The sequence below is a fragment of the Lactuca virosa genome, chromosome 5 (genome assembly GCF_052849685.1).
Source record: "Lactuca virosa cultivar CGN04683 chromosome 5, Lactuca_virosa_CGN04683_v6, whole genome shotgun sequence".
NCBI lineage: Eukaryota > Viridiplantae > Streptophyta > Magnoliopsida > Asterales > Asteraceae > Lactuca > Lactuca virosa.
The window spans coordinates 64,243,208-64,269,023 of NC_136430.1; the positions used below are offsets into that span (position 1 = coordinate 64,243,208).

Genomic DNA, 25,816 nt, shown 5'->3' on the forward strand with positions numbered 1-25,816 from the left:
GGTACAGCAACGAGTCACCCCCCTGTGGCCTGCCAGCGGTGACGGCTGCGGTGGCTGCAGCAACAGAATCCTCATTAAGAGAAGCATACCGCTCGTATGGCTGCGGCCACCTCCTCGTGAATCAAACTACGGATCTCCTCATCACTGGTACCACTGCCTCCTGGGTGGTGGTGCGTCCCAACCATGATGTCTCTGAAATACGACACAAAAGAAATCAGAGATTCGCTCGAGTATACTCACACTCGATACTCAACCCTACTTGTTCTTTAGTACCCTAAGGATTCTTACTTGGACTGCCCACCGATCCGGTGTTTCCAGTAGTACGGGCCCTATACTACCTTCCACAACGCATTGGTATTCACCCCAAGTCCTCCTCCTAGGATCCCAGATCACAAGTACTCTATATCTCACTAAACTCAGGCTACCCTCCAGTAGACCACTCATAAGCTCCTCGCTGCTACCTACTCACTCTCGAAGTATCTTATAGTAGCAGTAACTCCTAGGTTAAGGCATCACAAATCAGGCCCACTCTAGTCCTAACCATGAATACCTAGCCTACTCTAGCATGCATATCTTATCACATAATATCTCATAACACATAATGTACGGGTATTTTAGGAAATCACCGTTTGGGCGTTGGCTGATCGTACACACTGCTCCGTTCTACTTTTCTCAAGAATCTTTTGCTCTTTTAGAAAAATCGTTTCTTTTATGAAATTTTTTCTCAAATCCTCAGTTTGAGTTCAGATACGCCCGAAGGTGCATCCGAATCCCTCAAACCAAGGCTCTGATACCAACTTTTAACGACGTAAATTTTAAAACAATTTTTCATTTTTCAAACATAATATAACTCATATAATATTCTCAAAATCTCATGTATCAAATGTCATCGCAATAAAACATATCCCAGAATCTCAAAACATAATCCCCTGCCAGTGTGTACAGATCATGTCAGCGCCTTCCCGCGATCCTCGCTGGTACCTGAAACACATATCACATAACACGGTAAGCATAAATGCTTAGTGAGTTCCCCAAAATACCACATACATCACATAAGCCACTCAAGGCTTTAACTCGGTATGACCTTCCGGTCAATGTGTCTCAGCGGGACCCTCCAGTCCCGTAGCTCGTTGGACCCTCCAGTCCGGTCTAGCTCGTTGGACCCTCCGGTCCGGACTAAATCGTTGGACCCTCCGGTCCGGTCTAAATCGTTGGACCCTCTGGCCGGTCTATATAACACATAGCATACATATATCACAATGCACATAAACTCAAACATACACATAACTCATAAGACCCTCCGGTCTGCACATAGATACCACTCTAGGTAATGTATAGTGAGAAGACTCACCTCGGGTAACTCGGATAACTCGAACTCGAAATACTGATCTAGCCTCCGCCTAATCACACAAAATAATTATCTCTAATTAATACGGCTCTCAAAGGCTAGACTAGTCCCTCCCTATATTCTCTCAGAAGGGTAAAAGACCATTTTACCCCTCAAATGGCCCAAGGGTCCAAATCTTGGCTAAACCCTAAAAGTCAACGAAAGTCAACCCTCCGGAGTACGCGGCGCATACCAACTCTGTACGTTGGGCGTACTCGAAGGCTACACAGAATCAGGGAGCTCGACCCCCTACGCTGCGCGTACTGGTATTACACCCAGCGTAAGTCCCAGTTTCACTATTTCCTCACTTAAGGTCTTAATCAGTTAATACTTTGGCTCAAAATACAGATCTGGACCTCCTACAGCCTCCTAACCCATAAATTCGAAGACTTTACGCCTTTGCATGGCTGTAATGGTCATCAACACCCAAAACACATCACTTCTTTCACTAAAGAGCTCATATCTCATGCATGACTCACTTCTAACGTCCAAGATTGGATTTTTATGACTCTATAACATGAAATACACTAACAAGGGACAGATCTCGGATTCTTGGGGCTCATTAACTCATAAAGTCATCAACTTTGGGGACAAAAACCCTAAAACACCCCATACACATACAAAAGAAAAGACTAGGAAAGCTTGAAGCTTTATACCTCCAAGTGAAGCTTCCCACACTGCTAAGCTCATATCCAAGTGCTTGAGCTCTCACTCCTTCTTCTCCAAAGCTTCATTTCCACTTCTAATGTTCAAGAACACACCAACAAGCTCTCAAGGCACTCTCTAGCTATAAGAACAAGGATTAGGGTTTTTGGTGGACAGGTGTCTAGAAATGGTGGCCAACAAGGAGGCCATAATGTTCCTTATATAGGGTTCACCCCCACAATTAGGGTTTTAATCTGAACCTAGTACGCCCGGCGTACACTATGGTACGCCCAGCGTACTGGGTAGACTCCGCGTCAAGAACACGCTCATGAGTACGCGCAGCGTACTCCTCCTTACGCCCAGCGTACTCAAAAGCCAAACTTATCTTTTAAGGGATAATTTTGACAACTTGGGGAAAGAAAAGGGTCAAAGGAATATACCTGAATTTCGGGATGTTACACACGTCACACGACAAGAAGGAGGGAAGAGCTAAGGGAGTTTCGGGCTCTTAAGGATGGTGGATGTGTCAAATACGGGAATAATTCATATGGCACGATCAAAGGCTACGGAATGATCACAAACGGTGAATTCTCAATCCGGAAGGTAGCATATGTAGAAGGATTGCAGCACAATCACATCAGTGTCTCTCAACTGGTTGTGGGAACTGGCTTGAAGGTTTCGTTCGATGATGAAGGTTCGGAGATTGTTGAAAAGAATATGAAGGCTGTCCTGTTAAAATCCAAGCGAAATGTATCCTTTAAATCTTAACCCAATTCGAGGAAAGCCAGTTGTATGCCTTTTAACGAAAGCACACTCTGATGAAATTTGGCTATGGCACCGAAGGCTCTCACATCTCAACTTTAAGGATATCAACAAGTTGGTTATCGGTGATCATATGCGAGGACTTCCACTTCTCAAATTTGATAAGGAACACTTGTGCGCAGCATGCGAGATGGGAAAGCAAAGCCGAAAGAGTCATCCCACAATTTTCAACACAAAGATCATCGAACCTCTTGAGCTTCTTTACATCGATCTATGTGGTCCTTCGGCCATAGAAAGCTTCGGTGGTAGTAAGTACATTTTAGTAATTGTTGATGACTTTTCACGCTTCACCTGGGTTTTCTTTCTTAAACAGAAATCAGAAGCGACTCCAAAGCTCAAAGCATTTATAAAGCAAGTGGAACTTCAACTGCGAAAGGTGGTTCGAAATGTCCGAAGTGACAATGGGCTGGAATTCAAAAACCAAGAGTTTGAAGAATTTCTCGCTGAAAAGGGAGTATCTCACAACTTCTCTGCTCCCTATACTCCACAGCAAAATGGCATAGTTGAAAGGCAAAACCGTTCATTTTGTGAAGCGGCCCGAACCATGCTCAGTTTCACTTCTCTACCTCTGTACTTCTGGGCTGATGCAATTGCTGCTGCATGCTATACCCAGAACCGAACCTACCTCAACAAGAGATTTTCCATCACTCCATACGAAATCTTGAATAATCGCAAGCCAAATGTCAAGTTCTTCCATGTGTTCGGTTCAAGGTTCTTTATTTTCAACTCCAAAGAGAACCGAAACAAGTTCGATGTAAAGGAAGATGAAGGGAATTTTCTTGGTTACTCGCTAACTGCAAAGGCATATCGGGTTCTGAATAAACGTTCAAAGAATATTGAAGAAACCTACTATGTCACCTTTGATGATAATTACGTGAAGAAACTTCAGTCAAGCAAAGGACCAACGGAGGAAATCTTTCCAAAATCAGGTCAAGTCTCGGTTCCAATCTCCAATCTATTTGAAGAATACATGTTGCTCTTTGATGAACCAGAGAGATCAATTCATTCTGAGACAAAGGCAGCTGACAACAAGATCGACAACTTGAATAAAATATCGATGAAGCAGCAAAAGAAATGGAAAGCGAACATCAAGGACCAACCGAACAGCCAGGTCCAAGCGAACCTCGAGATCAAGGCGAACCCCAAAGCTCGAGCGAACCTACTCATAGATGTTCTACATTCCAGGGGAGATTTCATCTACTCCAAGGCGACCTGACTTACCATTCCAGGGGGAGAACCCATCTCCAACAATGACCCATGAAATTCCATTTGAGGGGGAGCATTCTGAACCTGATGTTGAAATAGTATCATCATTCGAGGGGGAGAATCATAATATGAATGATGATTCGGATACGCAATCAGAATTGGAAGAGGAAATAAATGCCGAATTGGATTCAGCCTATCATCCAAACTACCCTCCTCTCACAAAATGGACAAAAGATCATCCAAAAACTCAAGTAATTGGTGAATCATCTGAGGGAGTTCTTACTCGGTCTCAAATAAAAGCAAAGCAAACTGCTTTGTTCTCTCAAGTAGAATTTTGCATGTTTAATTTGTTCGTCTCGAAAATAGAACCAAAAACGGTTAATATTGTACTCGATCACTCCGATTGGGTACAGGCAATGCAAGACGAACTCCACGAGTTTGAGCGAAATCGAGTCTGGAGAGTGATTCCCACACCAAAGGATACATCTGTGGTTGGACTGAAATGGGTATTCAGGAACAAGATGGATAAAGAAGGGAACGTAATTCGTAACAAGGCAAGGCTGGTAGTCAAGGGATATTGTCAGGAAGAAGGAATAGACTATGAAGAAACCTTCACTCCTGTAGCAAGGCTAGAATCAGTGCGAATCTTTCTGGCATATGCTGCACATAAAAACTTTGAAGTATTTCAAATGGATGTTAAGTGTGCCTTCCTGAATGGAGAACTAGAGGAGACTGTATATGTTGAGCAACCACCAGGTTTCGTGAACAAAAGGTATCCTGATCATTGCTATATTCTGGATAAAGCTGTCTATGGTTTGAAGCAAGCTCCTAGAGCCTGGTATGAAACCCTTACTCGATTTCTAAAAATTTCCAAGTTTAAACAAGGTTCGGTTGACCCAACCTTCTTTCGCAACAAAGAGGGTGACCACTTAATGATCGTCCAAATTTACGTTGATGACATCATCTTCGGTTCCACGAATCCCAGCCTAACAGCTGAATTCAGGAAGTTGATGGAGACTAAGTTTGAGATGAGCTCAATAGGTCCAATTAACTTTTTCCTTGGCTTGAATATTAGACAGGGACCTGAAGGCATATTTATAAATCAGGAGGCCTACACGAAGACCCTACTCGCTAAGTTTGGCATGATGGGAGATTCCAAAGTAAAGGTTCCTATGGCATTTGGAACGAAGTTAACACCATCTCTGGAGAAACCGGCTGCTGATATGACTCTCTATCGTCAAATGATAGGGTCTCTAATGTATCTAACAGCTAGTAGACCGGATATTATGTTTTCTGTTTGTTACTGTGCCAGGTCCAAGCTAATCCACGCGAACCTCATATGGTGGCTGTTAATAACATCTTCAAATATTTGAAGCGAACATCATCTCTCGGTCTGTGGTATCCTGCTAAATCGGGATTTTTTGTTCAAGCATTCTCAGATGCTGATCTTGGAGGATGCGGTTTGGACCGAAAGAGCACTACAGGCGGATGTCAATTCCTCGATGGTAAACTTGTCAGCTAGCAGTCCAAGAAACAAACATGTGTTTCACTCTCTACAGCCGAAGCTGAATATATTGATGCAGCATCTTGCACTTCCCAGGTCACTTGGATCCAAAGCCAATTAAGAGATTATGGGTTGAATATGAAGAAGATTCCTCTTTATTGTGACTCAGAAAGCGCTATTCGAATATGTCACAATCCAGTGCAACACTCCAAAACGAAACATATAGCACTGAGATACCACTTCATCAAAGATCACGTTGAAGATGGTAATGTGGAAATCCACTTTGTTAGATCTGCTGATCAACTAGCTGACATCTTCATGAAAGCCTTACCTGAAGTAAGTTTTAATAAAATCCTCCAAGGCTTAGGAATGATGGAAGCTGAATCAGTACCGAAACTTCTTTCGCCTCATTAAAATTGAACAAGCGAAATAGAGCGAATGCTCGGTCTATTTCGGCTCCGGATTTTTCGGGAACCGAACGCTCGGTCTATTTCGCTTCACTACTTTTAGGTGAATTTTTGGTTGTATACTTTGTACACTATGTATATCTTTTCTTAATTCATTTCTTCTCATAAAATTCAAAAATATTTTCCTTTCTGTTTTTATTTCTTTTTCAGAAAATTCATAAAATCCAAAAATATTTTTTTTTTGTTGTTCTTGTTGCTTTTTTATAAAAATCAGAAATACCAAAAATATCACTGAAAGGTATCATGGATCATTCAAATGATGGAGTTGGGACAGGTATAACACTCTTTATCTATGTACTAGCTAAGTGTCCCTAGAAGCATGCTGGTGCATGTCGACCGAAGCCTCCAAGACTTTGAGTGAAGCCTTACTGATTCGATATATACAAATCGTTTCTTCCCAATTAGGCTGATAAACTCACTCAAGTCATGAGCTACCTTACTCTTCTCACATTGAGTTAAGAGTTATCGGCTTGGTCCGTCTTTAATAGCAGAGGTACTTTCGGTTCTTTAAACACCTATTCTTATTTCTCCATCTCATTTTGGTTCATAATCGTAACCCTTGTGACTCTCAGAATTTACCACTGAGGTTTATGGTTACACAACATCTGTGTTGATGATCTTAGCTTCGTTTCACCACGTGCTAAGTGAAACCCAAAATCCAACACCTACAATGAATTGACGGTGAACAATCAAAAGTTCTAGCTTTCACCCACGTATTAACGAAACTACTATTAGTTAATGGTACCAAGAAATCTCATTTTAATTTTTGTGCGATATTTATGAAATTGTCTGACACCTAGGCTTTTCTTCCCATAAGATCTAGTTTATTTTTGTTTTTGATATTTCTACAAAACTCACCAAGTCACTGAAATTGATCAAACCTACTTGTTTAATAGGCTACACTGGTCTCACAAGTACTTCATCCAACTTTTGGTCTTATATCAAGTACTGAAGTTCGGTTGAAGCTAAGCCACCCCTTATAGCTTAAATTTGAAAAGATGCCTTTCAATGTTTCTTAATAAACATTTGATCGTATTTCAACAGGAAACCACACAGACACTTCTAAGTCTCTCTTGACTTTGAAGGAAGCGATTCGTGCCCGGGATCCATAGTTTTGTGTGTAAATAGACATCACTTAAATCCCACAAATACTTTGCTTTATTTCTTTTCTATTGGCACACTCTTGCACGAAGATCTTTATGATTTTCCCAATTCTTGTTCGTGGTACTAATGGCAATTTTTCAGATTTGATGCTTCGGTTGTAAATGCTATGGTGGTACACTATGGTAAGACGCGAACATTGCCAGCCTTATATGAAGCGAAAGGGTTTTGTCACAGTTAGAAAAGGAATTTGAAAAGTTTTCGAAGTTGAAACGGCGGTAACAGGATAAGATTTGCAACGGGTGCGTGAATTTGAAACGATTCCTAACATCACGTCTGATGACGTCTTCCTAGGGAAACACAGCTGTCAAATCGCGCTTTTTCAGGCGCCGATTCAGAAGATCGTCGCATCATTACTATGGATTCTTTCTCTCTCCTGGACATGGTATATAATGTTTTATCACACCCCTTTTACCACTTTACCAATTCACAACTCTCTCAAGAACACACCGACGAATTTCTACTATTCATCTTCTTCTTCACACCTGCAACAATGGCTGAATCTTCATTTGTTCATGAACAAACTGCCCAGTCCTCTCTTCTCACCATTAAACCAAATCAAAACCTCATCATTGATCTCTCACCTTTCCAGTATGATCCCTACATGCTGCAAGTGGTTGAATGCCTCAAATATTCACCACTTGTAGTTGCCCTAACCAAGGTGGAGTATGTTCCTATGTCACTACTTTCTCAGGTCTACTCAACTGGTGTCTACAATAAAGCCAAGGAACGAATTTTCTTTGAGATCGTCAATCAAAAGACGTCGATTTCAAAAACTAGGTTTTGTCTGTTGCTAAGGATTGCTATCGAAGACTCCATGATCAACCCTGATTCCATAACCACCACTCAACTCTTCACAATGTTCTATGATATGGGGTACACTGAGGTTCTCACCACTCTCACAAAGTTCAAGAAATCATGCCTTCCTCCTCAGTGGAATGGTCTTTTTAACCTCCTCTTTAAGGGTTTATCGGAGAGGGTTGCAGGTTCTGATGGAGCGAGCAAGGCATTCATGACCCTTCTCTACGGTTTGTACCATGGGGTCAACATGGACTTTAGGTCTATCTTATGGTCTCAACTGGTTCAAAGTCTTAGTTCTACTTCATGCTACTCTGAAATCTCTTGCGCTAGGTTTTGGACTCTTGTTACTCAGTGGGAGATGGAGAAGTTTCACGTTCCAACAATGGCGGACTCTCTAATGTCGTCTATTGCTACTTTCCACACGACGAAGATAATTGTCTCCGATACATCGAAATTTCTATTTATTGGTTCGGTTCCGGAATCCAATATACAGGTGTGTTTCCAGTGAAAGTAAAGTGATAGATGAGTACAAGAAGCTACCCCCTACAGGACCAAGGCAGCTTACACCCGAAATGCAAAGCTCGCTAGACGCAACAGATAAACCAGCAAAAAGAGGGAAGAAGCCTAAGAGAAAAGAGGAGAAGGAAGGTCAATCCTCTAAAGTTTCAACTCCCAAGAAGCGAAAGTCTGAACAAGCAGCCCCTACTGCTCCAAAGAAACGCAGGACCAAGAAGAAGGCACACAAGCCAAAGGATCCTTCTTCAAGTGATTCTGACTACGTTCCATCTGGCCAACAGCCCGAACCAGAGTCCAGTGATGATGACGTTTCTCTACACGAGAGTTCGCTTCGAGGTAATTCGCCTCCACAACTACTACTACTACAACCGAACCTAATGTTCGTGTCAACGTATCTGATACGGGAGCACCTACGTTCGAATCTGAACCCCCAATTACTTCAAAACCTCTATCCCCACCTCCCTCACACGAATTTGACCCTGTTCTTGGAGGAGCATAAATGGAATTTGATTCTGTCTATTTTAGCCCATATCGCGTACAGAGCGATGATGATGATGACGCTCCTGTCACGAAGAGGCAGATAAAGGATCTGAATAACAAGCTTGACTAATTGCTTTCTTCTTCCTCTTCCACTTCAAGTAATGCATACTCTGAAGCTGCAATCAAGGCTCTGTTGGCAACCTTTGTCAAGGAGCATGACACTTCCATTTCTAATGTTGTCAAAGCTATTGATGCTTCCACTTCCACATGCCAGAAAGCTTCTACTGCCGTTGAAGATTCCACCAAATATTGCAAGCAAGCGACCGCAAACGTCGAAAAAAATAATTTATGATGCTCAAAATTTTCTTGATTCTCTTCAGGCTGCAGCTCAGAAGAATGCTCAAATGGTGAATGATTCTATTGATAATCTTACCAGCTAGCTTTAAGCTAAAAATAAGCACTTTGAGGAAAAACGAAAAGCCATCCAGTCTGCCAACATCGATCTTCACACATCAGTTGATGCTCGTCTTACTCAACTTGAAGCCGAACTAGCTGTGGAAAGCAAGATAATGGATGAGCTGGATCGTCGAACTTCTCAGCTTAAAACTCATAACTTAAAGCTCAAGATGGCAATCAAGGAAATTGAAGAGCTTAAGTTTGAGCGAGTAGTCGTCAAAAGCTCTGTTGGTAATGTGCATTCTATTCTTTTACATCTTTTGGACGCACATGACTCGGTCCTTACAATCTCGGTTCGACGCCACTTGGCTGAGAAATTGAGACCTGCTCTAGACATTCTAAGTAGGATTGAAGGTGTTCCGGAGACCGTTGTCCCTCCGAAACAAGGGGGAGAAGAGATTAGCCAGGATCAATCACAATAACCTCCAAAAAGCAAACCCATCACCCAACCAAAATTCATTGCTGAACCGAAGGGTAATGAAGCTTCGGGCAGTATGAAGGACAAACGAAAGAAGAAAATTGGAGATGATGATGATGATGAAATCGAAGATGTGGCTGAAACAGAAGAAAAAGCTTCCAAAACCGAAAACCTTAAAATCAAGCGAACTGATCGAGAGCTTGAGGAAAAGGTTCGTAAAGCAAAGGAAGAAGTTGAAAGGGAGAGGAAACAAAAAGAAGCGAACGATGCTTTAGAACGAAGGAAATCTATGTTCCCTCTGTGGTCAATGGAAAAGCTTCTGAAGGAGGTAATTGAATCTCCAAGCACACATTGGCTCGAACCGGTCCTTTCATTCGATCTTGAGAATTCCAAGGATTCTCAATTTGATATGCCAATCACCCGAAAGGCTTTCATCTTTCATTGTTTTAAGTCAACAGTTGCCATCCCCTCTCCTGACCCGAAGGTTGATCGAGACCTAATCGAATACTATCTTACATTCTCTTAACCGCAATACCTGACTTGGAGTAAACAAAAGATCACAACAGTCAAGGTGTTGAAACCCACTTCAGCAGGGAAGTTTATCAATGTCAAATTCAAAGTGACCCGAGGCTCAGACAGTTCGGTTCACATGATCTCCCTAGCTGATCTGCCAAATTTGAATCCTCATGATTGGATTCTCCTGAACAATATTTTGTTGACTGATCAACAAGAGTATGAGCCTATCATTGATCACATTAAGCGAATGCTGGTGTGCTATATTCTTGAAGTCGCAAAAATGGATCAGGAAATCGCCTCTGCCTTAAGAAGGAAGCCCACTATCAAGCCAATAGGAAAGGCATGCGACATCAGCGTGATGATGAAGGGAAGAATCGACCCACAGTTTCATATAGTTATGTTCATCAGGGGCGAAGGTCAAAAACGCCTATTCGCTCTTGTTGACAAACACCTGTTCTCCACTTCCTGCTTGGAGCATATTCTCGATATCATACACAGGTGCAATCAGAACAGTGAATCTGATAAGAAGATGTTTTCAGATATGCTTCGGTGGTACATTAACTTTCGTCAAACTCTCATTGCCATCATACCAAAGCTGTTCAAGACTGTGAGGAAAGTCACCGTTACTCAACCGAAGTGATCTCTCGCCTTAATTGGCGCAAAGGGGGAGATTGTTGAGTCTATGGGTTGCGCCATTGGGCTTAGTTAGTTCGGTCCATATGTATTCACGGTTTGGGCCTGTCCAACCGTGTATTTGTTTTTAGGGTTTAGTATTTATGGTGCATGCATGCATCGTATTAGATACGCTTCTTGAATTTTTCTTTGACAAGTATTGTAACCCTAGCATGCCTCTAAAGTAGAAGTTCTTCATCGAGCTCTTCTGAGGTGTTGCTGTTTTAATCATTCGACACTCGTTTGATTCATAGTGGTGTTCATCGTTTTCTATTACTTGTTATTATCTTATTGATATCTGTTTGAATCTATCGATCTTAGAGAATATTATTCTCATCAATCTCTGAGATAGTTGAGTGTGGGCGAGGCTCGTATCTCTGAGATAGCTGGATGTGGGCAAGGCCCGTATCTCATAGTTAGCTGAGTGTGGGCGGGGACCCGTATCTCCTTGAGTGTGGGTGGGGACCCGTATCTCTTAGCTGCATGTTATATGATATGTGTATGGTATGTGGTAGTTTGTGGAGACTCACTAAGCTTCGTGCTTACAGTTTTTAGTTTTAGTTTCAGGTACTTCCGGTAGCAAGGGGAAGAGCTTGGGATGAATGCAGTGCACACACCATTATGTTTTAGCCTGGGATGTTTTACTCTGATATATAGACATGAGTTTTGATATGATACTCTAAATTGATACGATGACTTATGCTTTTGGATGAAATGATTTTGGTAACTATAGTTTATTTAATAGTTAAAAATAAAATTTTTGGTCATGATTTTTAGGATGTTACACCATGAGCTGCTCACGACGTAAGGACCAGCTGTTGGAGTTTGGACCGTTGACTTTTGGGCCTTGGGGTCTATTATTGTGTTATTGGGGCAAGTTGGTTATGCCCATTATGGGAAGGGCAAAATGGGTTTTATCTTAGGGGTTTGGATTTGGGATTTGGGCCCACAGTTATGGTTTATAACCTATTTCTGATTAGGATGATTTGTTTGTGTTCAGTGTGGGATCTTCCGGTTCGGTAGTCAAGCATTTAATTATTTATCAGCGGAATTAGGTGAGTTTTCTCACTGTATCAATGGGTCGAAGGCACCAAGGTCGGCCCATTATCTGTGATATAGGATGCTAGTTATATTTGTGATATGTGTATGAAAGACCAGGATTTGGCCCCTGGAAACTGTATGAAAGACCAGGTTATGGCCCATGGCATCTGTATGAAAGACCAGGATCTGGCCCCTGGCAACTATATGGAAGACCGGGATTTGGCCCTCGGCAGAAAATTACTTATAGGACTATGGTTTGGCCCATAGTACTAACTTATTTATGTTTGGTATGTGGTACTTTGCGGAAACTCACTAAGATTTTGCTTATAGTTTATATTTGTGGTTTCAGGTACTTCCGGTACTAAAGGGAAGGGACCAACGTGATGGCACAACATCTCTGCTCACTATTTTCTGCACCCTTTTGATATTGTACTCTGATGATTTGACATAGTTATTATGTGATGGTTTTGGAACAATGTGATGATTGTAACTCTTGTTTTTAAAATGAAAAATTTTATCCTGGTTTTTGGGCTGTTACAAACAAACTAAACAAGAGTTGAAGATCTCGTCAATACCTATCCATCAATATAAATACAGTCGAGGACGGATATCGTACGAGAAAATTATAATTCTTACACAGACTTTGGCAGTCTAAACCTATTAAAAATATAACTTTAAAAATAAATTAAGAATTAGCCAATGGAGCCTAAAGAAAAGTTGTAGTACTCGTCAATAGCTACGTGTGGATACAAAGAACGTCAAAAATGGAGCATGTATGAAGAATATATGGATTTTCTAAGAAAATAAAGTTTTCGCGCGTGCCGACTAAAGGCGTGACGTGCACCGACATAGCCAGGAATCCCCAGCCAAACTTCGCCATGTTTCAGGCCAGGAACCTGCCATGTCACCCTTCTCCGACATTATGTGCGGGGCGCTACAAGTTTTGGCCTATATATACCTTCGATTTTAGCCATATCTCTTCACACTTTCCGTCCAAATCTCTCTAGACCACTTTGAAAGGATAAAGTGTTAAGGTGAAGCGTAACCTCTAGTCACCTACTTTTGTCAGGTGAGTGTATAGTTACTTTCAAGAGCGTAATTTAATAAAAATATTTATTAAATGTTAATTTTATTAATTGTATTATGTGCTATCTGTATACTATAATAGTACTACTTATCAAGAACTGTGTTAGGATCAGATTGCCCTTAGTTATAGTCTGAGATAGTATAGACTTATAAAAGGAGCATAGCTCTAAATAAGTTGAATATCTGATAGGTCTCATCCTGGGGTAGAGTGTGAGATCCGAGTGGAGTGTAGTAATCGTCCTCTTTTTGGATGACTAAAAATGGTGGGTCCATATCAGACAACTGGCAAGTATGTCTGGGTCATCGACCAGAGTAGATGACAACACTTGACTATTCTAGGCAGTCTACTGAATTACGTTGCTAGTGTGGACTTATAACCCACATACGTAGATAAAATGTGATATCATATTTATTAAATACTTTGTATATTGGTTGCCTTTATATGACTTACACTGGTCAAGGACTCCTCTAGTTGTGTAGTCAAACAGCTGCTCAGACGATTCATCAGGTAAGGTGATTCTTCTAGATTATCATCGAATTAGGATTTGTGAGAATCGATTAGGCAGGGTAGGTGGTCTTACATCAGATTATATACACCTATAATGTTTTTTGTAGGAATGTTATTATTATTTATTATCATTAAAATATTATGGGCTTGAAAACCTTATGCATCTTACTAGGTTTCCCAAACCTAACTCACTCAATTTATATGCATCACAAGTAGCGGAACTAAGACTGATGGGTTCTAGTTAGGATGTCAAGTGAAATAACAGACGAGCCTATAATAGTATATCAAAACCTTTTTATTTTACGATGTAACCTATTTTTAGATATTAATGTTGACATCCATGGTATTTTAAATAAAATGAAATAACTTATGTTATCTCAATTGTTTTACATTGGGATTTTCCACAACACAATAACTAATAGTGTAAAGAAAAAGTTTTAATTGGTTCTTAAAAAAAGGGATGTCTGTAACGCCCGTGTTTCTGGGCTATGCATTAATGACGATATAATAGTCTAGGTCAACCATTGGAACTCTTTTTAAAGTACTAAGAATGAATAGTCTTAATAAAAGTTGTAGTATATGTTACAAGGATTCCGAATATATAAAGAATGCCGAAATCTGAGTTATAACGAAGAAGTTATGACCTGTCGAAGTTTCGCGACAGAACCGGCACAACATAGCGCGACGTAAATAGTGAATTTACGATAGAGCGATATTTGGCTTTAGCGATCTAAATGAAAGTCGTAGAATACGTTAAACCGAGAGCGTGCATAAAGAGAACGCCCAAATCTGACTTCGTATGAGGAAGTTATGATTTTTCTAAGTTTCAGCTTAGCAGTATGCAGCCCAAATCTCGAAATTGAGATCGAGTGATCTTTGGCCGAAACAATCTAAACGAGAATTGAAGGTCTCGTCGATAGTAGTTCAACGGTAAAAAGACAGACGAAAACGGATGTCAGATGAAGAAGTTATGAATTTCTAACGGAATTTTCTTGTCCCGACCTACTAAAAATAATATAATAAAAATAAAGTCAAAATTAGCCAATGAAGTCAAAACGAAAGTTGTAGAGCATAATCTCACCTACGCGTGGATATAAATAACGTCAAAAACGAAGCCCGTATGCGAGAGATATGAATTTTTGAAGTTCGGGGCACGAACTTCCACCACTGTCAGAGTTCACGACGTGAACAGGGTGTTCACGACGTGAACAGGTGATTGACACCTTCCAGATCAAGTGGACTGATGACGAACGCCATGACCTGAGCAGGACCAAACTCACGACGTGAACATTTGAGGTTCACAACGTGAATCCATAAATTTGGCCCTATAAATAGAAACCGAAGGTCAGCCGAATATGGTTGCTAATTCATCACTCCCTCACTCTCTATACCCTCTCTAAGCCATTTTGAAGCACCCCCGAAGTCCCGATATCATTCCGACATCCGAAGCGAGTCTCGAAGCTCTGAAGATCCCAAGAAAAAGTGTTTTCGAGCCGAAGCTCTGCCCGCGAGAAGCCCGGTTTTTGGAGAAAACATCCCGGTTTCATCGAAGAATATTGTTTTAAGGGACGAAGCGCTGTCCAATCGTCGTCTTATCAAGTGAGTGTATAGTCACTTTCATCTTACACATAGATATGAAGTATTTTATAAAATACGTGCTATGTGTATATATATTGTTTGTTTATTAAGATAGATCAGACATACCCGATCCGGGAATATGGATTAGGTAAGGAGGTAAATTTTAGATCTGGGAGTACGGATTATGTATTTTTGAACTATGTGTTCATCTGATAAGGTATCATGTGCATAGTCCCTTTCATGGACATGATTTTAATACAAGTATTGATTAAAGTATTAAATATATATGTATGTGAAATATTTGTTATTGCCCGAAATACGTGTTAGATATATATTTGATGATATACAACGTGCGAATCAGTTATGGTTCAATATGTGTTAAGATGTGTATATATGATACTATTACTTAAAACTCTGTGTTAAGTTACACTAGTTAGCGTTGCCTAAATGGAGATAGTATCGAAAATTGATTATAAGCATTGTAGGTTTTCCTAGTGATGGGTTAAGACTTAAAAAGGGATGTTTAGTTCAATTAAGTTTGGACATTGGGTAGCCTCTTATTAAGAGTATGTGTGTGGTGAGATCGATGATCGGTGGAGTACGTCCTACGTACAGAAGTACATTTTATGTACAAAGTCCTTTTCAAAGCCCTGTGTCTTAGGTGCTGCTTGTGCTGGGGTATTATTATGTTCTCGGGTATGAGTCTTACGCATACCAGAGTACTATAATGTGCCAGAAGTACTATCATGTACAAAGTCTTCTTTTTATGACACTATTGTGTGTCAGGTTACGGGAGCGTACGGGAGTACTTTATTAGTATTTCCCTATACTTTTTATTTTTGAGAGCTTTGGAGTCTTCGTTTCTTTTATGAAGTAATCGGACGAGCTTCATGTGTCAGCGTTTTCTTTCACGAAGTAATTGAGGGAACTTCGTAGACTGCCTAATAAAGTGTGTCTGTAATAGACCACTACTAGGTATGTCTGGTGTTATATTGCCGGATAAGGTGAGTCTGGGGGTAAAATACCTCACGATATTCAGACCATTGCTAGGCAAAGTTCGATGTTGGATAGGGTGAGTCTGGGGGTAAAATACCTCACGATATTCGGACCACGGCTAGGCATTGTTATCTAGATAACTACCCCTGACATAATTTTCTTGTGGTTCTTTCTTTTACGAACGAAGGTTCGTGGTGAAACTTATTTCATTCCCAGCATTTGATGTCTTTATTGATCCTCGTTTGCTGCCAGGGAATTTCCGAAGCAGCTTCGTCAGTTTGTTGTTCATATCGATTCCTTAGGCTAGATCTCGTAAGATCATTGTATAGGGTCAGTATGTGGGGATCGACGGGATGGGATAGATTGTTTTAGAATATGATATATATGTGTTAATAATAATAGTAGTCTTGCAGGATTCAGATATACACTATTATCACATTGTTTGAACTAGGTGTTCATTAAGTATTTTCAAACGGAGTGTTTACCAAGTATTTTGATTTAAGTGTTCACTAGTTGTAATCTAAATATCCTGGCAGCTGCGCCTAAAGGATTATATTGGCAGCTGTAGATTTAGTTCCTTATAGATGTACGTTGGAAGCTATGGACTTAGTGCCTTATATATGTACGTTGGTAGCTATGGATTTAGTACCATATAGATGAACATTGGTAGCTATGGACTTAGTACCTTGGCAGCTATGGATTTAGTGCTTGTTGTATAAACCTCGGGCAGCGATGGACTTCGTGCCTATTCCTTAGGTCAATCCTTAGGAATGAAGGATAGATGATTCTTAGGGTAGATCCTTAAGATTAAAGAAGATAATGGGGATGGGTAATTGGGTTGATTTTTGATGATTAAATATCTATATTATTATGGGTTGAAAACCCTATATGCTCACCAGGCTCCCAAGCCTGACCCACTCAGTTTTTCTGTATTACAGGTAGTGGAACAAGATCATAGTTGGACGTCTAACGCCCGGGTTTCGGGGCTAAGCATTAATATATGATGTAATAGTCTAGGTAAACTATTGTAACTCTTTTTGAAGTAATAAAAATGAATTATTTGAGTATTATGTGAATTATGTGAATTTATGTGCTTTATACTTAATTAGAAAGGTATAATTAATAAAGAATAAAAATAAGCGTCAAAATTAAAGTGTGAGATAAACCCGATATCTTTACATAAAGTGGTGGTGGTCGAAACAAGGATTCTGGGGATATAAAGAACGCCCAAATCTGACTTCGTATGAGGAAGTTATGATTTTTCTAAGATTTGGCATAGCAGTGCACGGCCCGAAACTCGAATTTTAGTTTGAGCAGTTTTTGGCTTACGCAGCCTAAATGAGAGTTGAAGATCTCATTAATAGGAACTCAACGACAAAAAGACAGACGAAAACGGAGTCTGTATGTAAAAGTTATGAATTTTACGCGGACATTTAACAGTGTAATCACCTCATACTGTTAAATTTAAGATCGGTCGAGAATTAGCCGACGGAGTAAAAAGGAAAGTTGCAGATTTTATTTTTACCAATGGGTGGATATAAATGACGTAAAAAACGGAGCTCGTATGCGAAAGTTATGGACGAAGCTTAGTCTCTACTTTTCGAGCGCGGCGAATTCGATACAGTTTTGTAAATCCGAGATAGAATGAGAATTAGCCAACGGGGTCTATATGAAAGTTGTAGTACTCGTAAATACGAACGCGTGGATATAAATAACGTCGGAAACGGAGCTCGTATGCGAAAGATATGGACGAAGCTTAGCCGCTACTCTTCGTGCGCGATAAATACGATACAGTTTTCGTAAATCTGAGATAGAAGGAGAATTAGCCGACGGGGTCTAAATGAAAGTTGTAGTACTCGTAAATACCAACGCGTGGATATAAAGAACGTAGAAAACGGAGCTCGTACGCGGAAGATACGGACGAAACTTAGGGGCTACTTTATTATAAAATCCCTATAAATAAAGGGTGAACTCTTCATATTTTCTTCACACCATAAGCCTTTCTTTCTCTCTCTAACTTCTCTCTAGCCTCCCTAAACCCCTCCCAAGTCTAGGGAACCTCCCTAGCACGAGAAGGAAGCCCCTGAGCGCCCGACGGCTCCGAGAAGAAAAGCTTTCGGCTCGGAAACACTGCTCCAGCGAAGCCCGATTTTTAATAAAAACCCGATGTTTTGTCGAGGAAAATTGTTTTAAGAGTAACAAAGCGATGTCCGAGTGTAGAGTCACCACCTTTTCAGGTGAGTGCATAGTCACTTTCATCTTACACATAGATATGAAGTATTTAATATAAATTACGTGCTATGTGTGCATATTGTCTGAATACTTGATGTCTATGCTGATGAAAGATTTTTATACATGTTTTAAATGATTTAAACTGTATATGTATTTTATATCTACAAAATGTTGGGGTAAAACATGGGTAGATGTAATAGACGATGTGTGATAAAATGATGTGAGGCCTCGATGTTGTTGTTGATTCTGTCATCTAGCGGAGTATGGATGACAACCACGGACTCTTCTAGACAGTCCAGTGGAACGCTAGCAGGCTCGCAACCTGTAGGTGTTTGTGAACGATGTGTTCACCGGTGTACTCCATCCCCCTCAATGTTGCCTTTAGGACATTTATTGCTGAGGAACCCTCTTAGCAGTAGTGTCCATCCCGATGATGATCATTAGGCTAGGTCCCTTATGATAGGTGTTTAGGGACGTAAAGTGAGGATAATGGGAACAGGTAATCGGGTTATTGTTGGTTGATGAAATTAATAAACTTATTTATTGTGGGTTGAAAACCATATGTGCTCACCAGGCTCCCAAGCCTGACCCACTCAGTTTCTTGTATTACAGGTAGTGGTGCACGAGCATAGATATGATGTTTGGGATGAGAGATTACGGATATAGGCATGTAGATATGAATAAATGTAGTAAGGATTATATTGTATTGTTTATGCTTTTGATCTGTATCGAACATGACATCCCGAGGTTTTTAATGAAATACATTTCTACGGAAATGCTTTGATAAATCTTTATCATATTTTATTTTGGGAACAAATTCCGCAACACTTTTATTTAAAATGTTACTCTGATTTTTAAACAAAGCATAAACAAAATCGGTCTTTTCTGGCCGTGAAAATGGGGATGTCACAGATAACGAGGGATTTTGGATTATAGGTTAGTAGATATAAATAAATGTTGTAAGACCTTTATGGTACTGTTATGCTTTTAGTCTGTATCGGAACATGACATCCCGAGGTTTTATAATATAATGAAAAATCATTTCTTTAAGAAATGATTTGATAAACTTTTATCATATTTTGTTTTGGGAACAAATTCCGCAAGTCTTTTAATCAAAGGATTACTCTGATTATATTTTAAAAGCATAAATTAAATCGGTCTTTTCTGACCGTGAAATTGGGGATATCACAATGTCACAATAGATTTTCGCATCTTCAGACGTGAACTTTCAGTTCCATTGTTGCTTAAAATATCGATTCTTCTTTTTATCACTTTCTCCGCAGATATCCCTGCCTTACTCAACAACTCATTTTCTAACGAAGATGTAGATGATAATGACATTTTAAGGGATTTGATAAGTATATGATTTGGACTTCGAAGCAACAAATGTGATCAACTTAGAAAAGCTTATAATAGTGATTAAATTTTCAGCAAAACATGTGTAGTCCTAAACAATATTAATCTGTCAATCCTCTCTTATTGTCATCCACTGCAAATATATACTCTAAAATACTAATTATACAAGATTATTTTTTCAATAACACAAAGTTGTATGTAGTTGATACGAAGATTTTCTCCAATGGTACTTGTTAAACAAAGCAAACTTGATGCTTAAGAAAACGGATGAACAGGGGGACTAACGTGAATAGGAGATAACAAACAAGGGAAAAAAATATATGGAGAGAAAAGATTTTACTAATAAGAAAAAAGAGTTTTTGCATACAATAAAGAAAAACGTAGCTCCTAATTTATACTAAAATTATTAAATACTTAGTGGAACTTAAAATCATTCACTGAATAAACTTAAAAACTAATAAAAAAGAAACTTTCCTATTTTTCCCCCTTGAACTAAAATTTTGTGTTTGGCTCAAACCGATTTTCTCAAATGCTCGTTCAAAACAATGTCGGTTCCTCTTGGATTAGATTTGTCTATTCTTTCTCCTATTTAGGACACTCGCTGCTATAGCGACCAAACTCACCACAGTTGTAACATTTAACGTGACTTTTATCCCGGACACGTTCATTACCATCTCGAGTTCTCCCGGACCCCTGACCTCTTCCCCGGCCACATCCAAAGTCATCCCGATTTGAACGTCCATTGGCACAATGCTTACAAACATGTGATTTTTCCTCACTAGCCAACAACAACCCACCTTGAGTGTCCTCCACTTTCTCGATTCCTTTTATATTCTCCTCGTATGCCTTCAATATTCCAACCGCTTCATCGAATAACATCAAATCCAACTCGAAACATTGCTCTATTGAAGCCATGATTTGGATAAACGACTTAGGCATTGAATCAAGTAACTTTTTCACCAAATCAGCTTCTTCAAGCTCATAACCAAGACTCCTTGGTTTTGAAGCTAAACCGGATAATTTTGTCACGAAATCATCGACCGTTTCACCCTCCTTCATGCGCAAACTTTCAAGCTCTCTCTTTAACGTTGCAAGCTGAGCCGTTCTCACCCGGTCTACTCCCAAATACCATGCTTTCAGCCCATCCCACACTTTCTTTGTGTCAGTGTACCTCGCCATTTGCAACACCATGTCTTCAGGTATCTCTTGAAACAAAAAGGCAATAGCTTGTTTTGACTTCTTTTGATTCGATGTTTCACCTAACGCCTTTGGTTCGACCGTCTCTCATATGCCGTGTGCATCCATAATCGACTTGACTTTGACTGCCCATACCGGATAATTCGTTGGAGTCAAAACGGGAACTTGATATGTCATCAAACCTCCTTCTTTACCCAACGACATCCTTTTCTCCTTAACCTCGACCTCTTTAATTAAGCTTGTTCCGAGAGCACTACTCTTCCACCGGACAACAAGACAAGGTCACAACCACCTTTACCGTCTTCCGTCACCCGCAAAACGAACCGAATCAAATCCACTTGCTTTGACATCTTCTCGTCCGTTTATTTCGCGCCTCCGATTAGTCTCTCACAAGCCCGATTAAGAATGACTAATCGGAGGCGCGGAATAAACGAACGGGAAGACGTCAAAGCGGGGGGCTTTGAATTGGTTCATTTTGCAGGTGACGAAAGACGGTAAAGATGGTCGTGACCTTGTCTTGTTGTCTGATGGAAGAGTGCTCTCGGAACAAGCTTGATTAAGAGAAACTGGGGTTGCTTGTAATCAACCTCGAATCATACCCCTTCAGCGAAACCGTTCTGATACCAAGTGTTAAACAAAGCAACCTTAATGCTTAAGAAAACGGATGAACAGGGGAAACTAACGTGAATAGGAGATAACAAACAAGGTACAAAAACTATATGGAGAGAAAAGCTTTTATTAATAAGAAAAAAGAGTTTGTGCATACAATAAAGAAAAACGTAACTCCTATATTTATACTAAAATTATTAGATACCTAATGGAACTCAAAATCATTCACGAAATAAACTTAAAAACTAATAAAAAAGAAACTTTCCTATTTTGCCCCTTGAACTAAAATTCATTGTTTGACTCAAACCGATTATCCCAACAATACTATTAGGGGTGACAAATTTGACACAAAGCGACAAAAATACACAACACGAAACGAAATTGAGATGAAATCGATTTTCAAATTCACTTTTATGTCGTGTATAAGAAACACTATGTTATGATGTCTCATGTTAATGTTCAAAATTCGATACGATAATAGCAAAAAACATCGTGTTCATGTTCAAAAAATATTTATATTTAGTAGTATTCTATATTGTTTTACGTTATTTTTTGCTGTGTTTTAATTAACTTTGTTACAAAAACTTATGTATGACATTATGCAAATGGTTTTTTTTGTTATTTTTGTAGTATCGTGTTTGTTGTGTTTTTATCAATGTTCTAAAAAGCTCGTCACGGCTCCGCTATGGCGCGTCATGGCTCCAAGGTTTATACTTGCCGTTAAGCTTTGACAAAATGGCGTCTTAAGTCACATACGTATATAAAAATGAATAATAGTAAAAAATACATATAAAATTATTAATTATATACAAAATTGTCGCCTTAAGTCACGATTTACAAACAATATGGCTCGCCACGACTCAAAAAAACTTGAGGTTTAACATTGCCGTCAAATCACGCCTTACGTTATTTAGAACCTTGGTTTTTATGTCGCATTTGTGTCAACGAAAAAAAATATATTTTTTCAGTCTGGAATATATAAGGTGTCAGAATGTCAGCCAGCCACCAACAACTCCAAAACGGACTATCTATTATTATTTTTTTTTTTTTTTTTTTTTTTTTTTTTTTTTTTTTTTTACATCAAGGACTTTCTAGTTTCTAGTTTCTACTGCTCGCGACCGAATGCAGTATTCCAATATGATGGATCGTTTTACAAATATAAGAAAATTGATCATTTTTATTAATATAGTTATTTATATGTGTCAGTTTAGTTTTCCTAATAAAATTCCATTAAATTTTTGTTAATTCCGTTTAAAAGTTCAAGACAAATGTGATTATTTATTTATTTTTCGTTTTTTAGTTAAGCTTTTACATTTGACATGTTTAACGTTTTATCATCGTTTTTTATGCATACATCGCACATTGAAATCACATTCCATGAGCGTCTTCTTCCTCGGTACAGAATACAGTCATCCCGTTTTGAAAACGTAGCTCGCACTTTCAGTAACAGAGATCAACACCCTTCAGAATTTCACTAGTTCGCGTTAGATAAAGAAGGAAAAACCCACGAAATTTCACGCTCTTTCGTTTCACCCAATTGAATCGATTTTATCCATATTTCGGGTCGATCGATTCCACTTTCAGGTAATACTTTTACTTGCACATTCATTTTCTCTTTGTCGATATTGATTCTAAATGATACCCTATCTTCAAACATGGATTTTGACAGTCGAATCTCTGGCTATCTCTATTGCATGAAACATTTATGTTTTATTAAGATTGTTTATACGAAATGTGAAGCTATTTTTAAAATTAGGGTTCCTTTGATTTTCAGGTTGTTTGTGTTCTTGAACGGCGACACCATCAACGACGGAGAACTTTTAACGATTTCTACTTGTCGATATTTGAATCGAGAATTTGAGCTTTAAAATTTTGTTCAATGCTCAATAAATATCATGCGAAACAACTAAACCTTTTTAGGGTTCCATCATTCGGTTTAGTTAATGGGCGTTTGTTCGTAAGCAATCGGCTGCTGCAATGCCTGAAAAGGATGTGTTCAAATCAAGGTTCCTCAAATCCCTATTCTTCATCACACTTTTCTTCCTGATCCTATCATTATCCCTCCTCTTTAGATTCAGCAACACATCTTGGATCAATACACCATCTTACAACCTAATTCTTCTCGACAACACTGAAAACACTGACCCAATTCAACTTAAATCAATCCCTTTTCCACCTTCACCAGATTCATGTAACCCAAATCAAGCACTACTAAAAGTTTTTATGTATGATTTACCTCCCGAATTCCACTTTGGACTACTAGGTTGGAAAGGAAAATCAAACCAAATTTGGCCTAATGTGAGTAATTTTATTGAAATCCCATCATACCCAGGTGGATTAAACTTGCAACATAGTGTAGAATATTGGCTAACACTTGATCTTTTATCATCATCATCAACAACTCCAAACATACATAGACCTTGCACTGCAATTCTTGTACAAAATTCAACCCTAGCAGATATAATTTTCGTCCCATTTTTTTCATCTTTGAGTTACAATCGACATGCAAGGATTTATGGAAAAGGGAAAAAAGACATGAACATGATTTTGCAAGAGAAATTGGTGAAATTTTTAAAAGGTAGAGACGAATGGAAACGATTTGGAGGGAAAGATCATCTTGTTATGGCTCATCATCCTAATAGTATGCTTTTAGCTAGAAAACACTTGAGTTCTTCAATGGTGGTGCTTTCTGATTTTGGAAGATATCCTGTTCAGATTGCTAATATTGATAAAGATTTAATTGCTCCTTATAAACATGTTGTTAGGAGCATCAATGCTAGCAATTCACTTGACTTTGAAGAGCGAACTACTTTAGTTTATTTTCGTGGAGCAATTTATAGAAAAGATGTAAGCTTTTTGTCCCTTTAATTATATAATCTCAAGTTTTTTCCAATCTTTTTTTTTTTTAATGTGATTATGAATATAGGGTGGAGTGATTCGTCAAGAACTATACTACATAATGAAAGATGAAAAAGATGTTTATTTCTCTTTTGGAAGTGCACAACAAGGTGGGATACGTACATCATCTGTAGGAATGGCAACTTCTAAATTTTGTCTGAATATTGCTGGGGACACACCTTCATCAAATCGTTTATTTGATGCAATTGCTACTCATTGTGTCCCTGTTATAATCAGTGATGAAATTGAATTACCATATGAAGATGTTCTTGACTACTCAAAATTCTCCATTTTTGTTCATTCTTCGGATGCTTGTAAAAAAGGTTACCTTTTGAAGCTTCTTAGGGGTATCAAGAAACAAAAATGGAGACAAATGTGGGAAAGATTGAAGCAAATTGCACCACATTTTGAATATCAGTATCCTTCAAGACATGGTGATGCTGTGGATATGATTTGGCAATCGGTTTCTCGAAAAGTATCATTTGTAAATAATCAAACTTATAGAAAAAACAGATACCGAATGTCACAAGAATTCTTGAAATCACGTTAATAGTATAATCGTAATATATGTGCTTTATAATGTTTGCTTCTATTGCTAGTATAAGCTTTTGTTTTAATTTGAAACTACAAACTATCGATCATACAAAAAACTATATAAATTAAATAGAGTCTACTACACACTTGTATTTAGCTTGGTTTTAGAATGAACAAGAGAGGGAGAAAGGAGCTTAAACAAAACTATGGAAATCAAACAAACCTATCGAACAACTTTGTCAACTTTGATCAAACTTTTTCATCTTGTGTTATGAATTGGGTCTGAACCTCTTCGAATTCTTCTTTTGTTTGATTGATTTGGATCAAACATCATTGCGGGTGTTGGTGCTATATTCAACTTTGTATCCATTTGTTCTTCAACTTTAAGAACACGCGAATTTCTTGAAAATAATCTTTCTTCTCCCCATTTTAGAGCAAGGTCGATGCTTTTAAGTGGAGTGATGCTTTCTGATTGTGTAGATAGAAACATGATACAAACAAGGATTATCATCACCTTGTAAGTGGTAATGGTAATCCCCATGGCTGGATAGAGAGAGAGAAAGAAAGAGAGAGAAAGAGAGAGAGAGATGGTGGTGTTGTGTTTGTTATGGAATGGAATATGACTGTTACATATAAGGTAGGGTTTGATCTTTTATGAGATTTGGATGTAAATAAAGATGGAAAAAGCAAAGAAGTAGATTCATTTCAATCATATGCATATCAAGGGGAT

The 25,816-nt window shown here is 39.0% G+C and overlaps 1 protein-coding gene across 1 annotated transcript; it reads left to right on the forward strand.

The window, feature by feature from the left end:
* The first annotated feature begins 22,930 nt into the window (after positions 1 to 22,930).
* LOC145116629 (putative arabinosyltransferase ARAD1) lies at positions 22,931 to 25,132 on the forward strand. The gene is made up of 3 exons (XM_079052950.1): positions 22,931 to 23,238; positions 23,429 to 24,501; positions 24,581 to 25,132. Exons 2-3 carry the CDS (start codon positions 23,632 to 23,634, stop codon positions 25,100 to 25,102), a joined length of 1,392 nt encoding a protein of 463 aa, XP_078909076.1. The 5' UTR covers positions 22,931 to 23,238; positions 23,429 to 23,631; the 3' UTR covers positions 25,103 to 25,132.
* Positions 25,133 to 25,816: the final 684 nt, after the last annotated feature.

Excerpts from the sequence above, each read along its gene's own strand:
- LOC145116629 (XM_079052950.1), top strand. The coding sequence starts at position 23,632 with ATGCCTGAAAAGGATGTGTTCAAATCAAGGTTCCTCAAATCCCTATTC. Across the intron at positions 24,502-24,580 it reads GAGCAATTTATAGAAAAGAT|GGTGGAGTGATTCGTCAAGA; the intron begins GTAAGCTTTTTG and ends TTATGAATATAG.